General features: G+C 58.3%; 1 protein-coding gene across 1 annotated transcript; it reads left to right on the top strand.

Moving 5' to 3' along the window:
* The first annotated feature begins 2,269 nt into the window (after positions 1 to 2,269).
* LOC117855102 (transcription repressor OFP2) lies at positions 2,270 to 3,921 on the top strand. The gene has a single exon (XM_034737379.2). It carries the CDS (start codon positions 2,524 to 2,526, stop codon positions 3,616 to 3,618), a length of 1,095 nt encoding a protein of 364 aa, XP_034593270.1. The 5' UTR covers positions 2,270 to 2,523; the 3' UTR covers positions 3,619 to 3,921.
* The last annotated feature ends 788 nt before the right edge of the window (positions 3,922 to 4,709 follow it).

The raw sequence follows: 4,709 nt of genomic DNA, 5'->3' as shown, positions 1-4,709 counted from the left end.
TGTTGGTCCCGGCAGATCATGTACATGTATGGACCCGGTTTCGAGGCTGATCCCTTTCGCATTTCATTACACACGCACCACCGGGAAAACGATTGGAGCGCGCTTGTAATCCCCTAGGTGGCTAGGACCAGCACGAGCCCGTCCACTGTTATACGCCCCTTTCCGTGGCACCGAAGCATCCGTATTCCGATGCGTATGTCTCGCAGCAGCAGCACCCAGCAGGTATGCGGTCCTGTCACCGGCCGGGACCAAGAGGGCGCGGCTACGGCGGCCGGACGTACGCTATACTCCAACGCCGGCACTGTCCTCCCCAACCACTTAATTGGTCGCTGACGAATCAACCAGGACAGGACACGCTAATCTCGTGACGGAACAGGCAAACGGGGGACCTTAATCTCAGCGGCGACGCCCGGCTCGGCTCGTCTCGTCAGCAGCCGTATCTGCTGGTCACTCACGCCTCGACGCCAGGTCGCCACCGAGTGATGTGGCCGCCCCAGTTGTCAACGGAGGCCCGCCCGGCCCGGGCATGGCGAATCTTGAGGACGGCCGGCCAGCGAGCGCGGGGCACCGTGTCGCGGCTCGTAATTAGGGGAGGGAGGGATCAGTCCCCGGGAAAGATGGCACGGGGGAGCTTAAACTAATGGCGCTCTGGCTCTCCCGTCGCGAAATGCGGCGTGGGGGGGCAAGGCAAGGGGAGCCAGGAGAGAGGATGACACAGGATCTCTCTGCCTGCCGGTGCCCGGACGATTAACAAATCCATCGGCCGTGGTGGTAGAGTAGACTGCTAGTAGGTGAGCGATGCTGCCGCGGCCGCGCACCGCAACGCCCGACAGGCCGGGTAAAATAATCCCGCGGGCCGCCGGGACGCGTACGTGCTGCCCCCCGGCGGCGACGACGGCCGATCTCGTGTTCTCGTGGCTTTCCAAGGCGACGCGCACCGCCCGTGCGCGCGCGCGAGGACGGAGGATGAGGATGAGGCGTCGGCGTCGCTGCCCACGCCATCGCCCTGTCTTTTGCCCCCGAACCCGCGCGGTGCCATGACATATTGACATCGGTGGGGAAAACGCGGGTCGCTCGCCTGTGTAGTATATTGCGGAATGCCGATACCATTTTCCAGAGGAATATATTCCATCGCGGAATCGCAGATACTACCTTTTTTTTAAACAAAAATCGCAGATACTACCTTGGTTTAGGATTTGGATAACATGATTGCGAACTCCTCGCGACGGATCGAGCAGATACTGACGAAGTTGCGAGACGAACGCCTGCTCCGGACAAGAAAAATCTCAGCCACTCTTGCGCCGTAAGACACAAGCCCGGTTCACTTTTACAGCATGGTCCTGCACTCCTGTGTCGATACCCCGCATGCACGAAGGCTCAGGAGCATTGTCAGGCGGCCGTGCGTTTCTTACGTGACAAGCCATGGAACAGAGATTGCATTGCACAGCAAGCTTTGAAAAGCCGCGCACGACAGGCTTAGATTTCGATTACCAACACGAACAATCTCTATGCACCTCTCGGCTCTAATCACACATCGCTCAACACATGCGCTGCTCCATTTCACCACCCGGATGACCCGTGCCCATTTCAAGTTTTCAACGCGCGTCCCTCTCCACCGACTGCACGCACCCACCGCACGAGTGCCGGGCAACTACTGCTGGTCTCAGAGACTTGCAGGCGATGTAGAGAGTAAAGCGATTAAACAACGGCAACGACTCACGGACAAGAACGCTGTTGACGCGCATAATTGAAGGGCGCGACGGGGAGTGAAGTGCAGAGGAAGAAGGCAGCCATTCCTATCTATCTAGGATCTATCCTACGTGCAGGCCCATCTCCCTCCGACCAACACTCTCTGCGCACCCCCATCCCCCTATCCCTGGAAAATTTTAAAGATCACTAGATCAGGGCTTTCACATCGGCAGATCGATCGCCAGAGGATAGTCACACTGTGCGTGACAGCATGAGCTCGTTCTCTTCAGATTTACGATCAACAATGCGATCCGTAACAGTGGCACAGTACAATGCGATTGAGCGACGCCAGCGAACGAGATGATTCCTTCGTGCGTGCGTGCGTGGCATGGCGTGGCTGCTTGCTTGCGTCGCCGTTTCGGCCGGGCTTGACCTGAGCGCGAGCCGGAGCGGCCCCCATCTCTCTCCGTCTGAGCCCCTGCGGTGGCTTTCCCGCGTCGGCTGTATCCGGTGTGGGGGCCCACGCCGCATAGAGGGATGGCGGGAGGGAGGCGACGCGCGAGCGCGAGGACAAAAGGCGCCTCGCGTCCCCTCCTCTCCTCAGACTCCTCCCGCGCTCCTCCCCACTCTAGTGCGCGCCATTTCCTGCGCTGCGCTCCTACTCTGCTCGCCTCGCCCTCGCCATCGTCTTCCCTGCGCCTCTGCTCCTCGTACAGAGCAAGCTAAGAGAAACAGCAAGCCAGCAAAGAGAAGCAGCACAGTGAACGCGGAGGCGGTCTCCCTTGCTGTCATCCTGCATTCCTCTGTAAGGTTACAGCAGCCAGCCAGCCAGCCATGGGGCGGCACAAGTTCCGGCTGTCCGACATGATCCCGAACGCGTGGTTCTTCAAGCTCCGGGACATGCGCGCGCGGGGCGGCGCCGCTGCCTCGGCGGCCAGCCCGCGCGGGGCCGCGTCGCGGCCGCTCCCGAGCACGCCGAGGCACGGCCACGGCGGCGCGTGGCTCCCGCACAGGGCGTCCCACTACTACACGCCGCGGGCGGGGGACCTCGTCCTGGGATCGCCGCTCCACCCCAAGGCCTCCGACACGCACTTCCCGCCGCTGCAGCTGTCGCCGCCGCGCCGGTCCAGGCGGCGCCACCGGAGGCGCTCCGTCAAGCTGGCGGCGCCCTCCTCGGTCAGCAGCAGGAGCAGCGGCGTCGCGTCGTCGCCGGCCTCCGCCACCGGCTGCCGCTGCGGGCGCCGGCGGGAGCTCGTGGTGCTCGACGCGCCCGACACCCCGCCGTGCCGCCGGGACGTGTTCGTCGGTTACAGCAGCGACGACGACGAAGACCTGAAGAAACCAACGGCAAAAGTCCGTGCCCACGGCAAGCTCGACGGCAAGGTGTTCACTTCCGCCACGGAGATCATCATCGACCTGCGGACCAACAAGAGGCCGGAAAAGACGCTCCCACCGATCACGACGAAGCCGGCGAGGAGAGAGCCCGACGGCTGCGAGGAGCTCGAGGACAAGCACATCGACGTCCTGAAACACGCGACCCAGCGAACACCACCTCCTCCTCCCGAGCAAAGCAAGCTCAAGCCGAGGCGATCCGTGTCGTCGGCGCGCCGCCTCAAGACCCGCACGAACACCCCGCGCATAGCGTCGTCCAAGAAGTGCAAGCCACCGGCGGCGACCCCGCGCTCGCTGGCGCGGACCAAGCCGCCGCCCCTGGCGGAGAGCTTCGCGGTGGTGAAGACGTCGCGGGACCCGAGGCGGGACTTCCGGGAGTCGATGGAGGAGATGATCGCGGAGAACGGCATCCGCACCGCCGCCGACCTCGAGGACCTCCTCGCGTGCTACCTGGCCCTCAACGCCGCCGAGTACCACGACCTCATCGTCGAGGTGTTCGAGCACATCTGGGTCACACTCTCGGACGTCAAGATGTAGCAGAGGCAGAGTTCACGCAAAATGCAACGCACTCTGTCACGATGAATTCAACGACTCCCATCGTGCCAAGAGTGGTGATTGTAACTAGTAATTAGATTCCTGTTGATGGTCCTAAATTAGGTATGCAAATATATTCCAATCCTGTGAAACCACAGTGCTGTCTCTCTTTACCTCGATGATGATACTGTAGCGCACTTGGTTGAGCACTTGAGCATACACCTGTGCGCTGTAAGATGCTGTACAGGTAAGCAGTAACTGTAACTGATATGGTGTGGGTGTTTAGTGGAGTAAACTGGAAATCAACTCTGGTGCATGCTATGCTAGTACTCCATTAAAAAAAGTCTGTTACATGCTACATAAGTTTCAATGTAAAAAGAAAAAAAATCACCTCCGCACTGCTAAAATTTTGCTGGTGTGTCGTTGCCTTGTATTCCTATAGCATGCAGGAGGCAACAGTAAGCAGCGACTCTACTGTTCACACGTACCTGGTGATGAAGACGTGTATATCATTTTCATCAGTCTTGTTGAAGAATTAAAGCTGGTTGAGCATCCGAGGGCGAGGTGCTGAATGAATCAATTCAGACACTTGACAACTAACTGATTCCGGATCTATGCCTGTTGTTTGTTGAATGCGTAATGCGTGGTGGTGCCTTCCTCCTTGCTCTGTACTGCAGAGAAGGAACTGTACACGCTACAACAGTAGGAGTAAGTAATAAATGGCATGTACGCGCTGTGTTATGCAGTATTCGAGTTCAATGTTTTTTTTATCAATTCCGTAGTGGTATCCATCTACACCGATCAATGCCATTTATTCTCTGATCAAGTTCCACATTTTCTTTTCTCCTTTTTTTCCCCTCAAACTTTAGGATCAACCAGTGTTCAGTACTGAACTACTGATACAGTTGTAAATTCCTTGTAGTTTACTGGTTGAGTCTGTTCCTCCTTTCGATAAGCGCTTTTTGGAGCAGCTTGCATATTTTGGTGCTTGCTCTTGAATGCTTGTTACACCTATGGATCTCCTTGAGCCTTGCAGTTGTAGGCTGCAGGACTAGCTAGGGGACAACGGCGACACCGGTTGCAGACAAAAAGCC

This window comes from Setaria viridis, chromosome 5, assembly GCF_005286985.2.
Source record: "Setaria viridis chromosome 5, Setaria_viridis_v4.0, whole genome shotgun sequence".
Lineage (NCBI taxonomy): Eukaryota > Viridiplantae > Streptophyta > Magnoliopsida > Poales > Poaceae > Setaria > Setaria viridis.
This window is presented reverse-complemented; position numbering and strand designations above follow the sequence as displayed.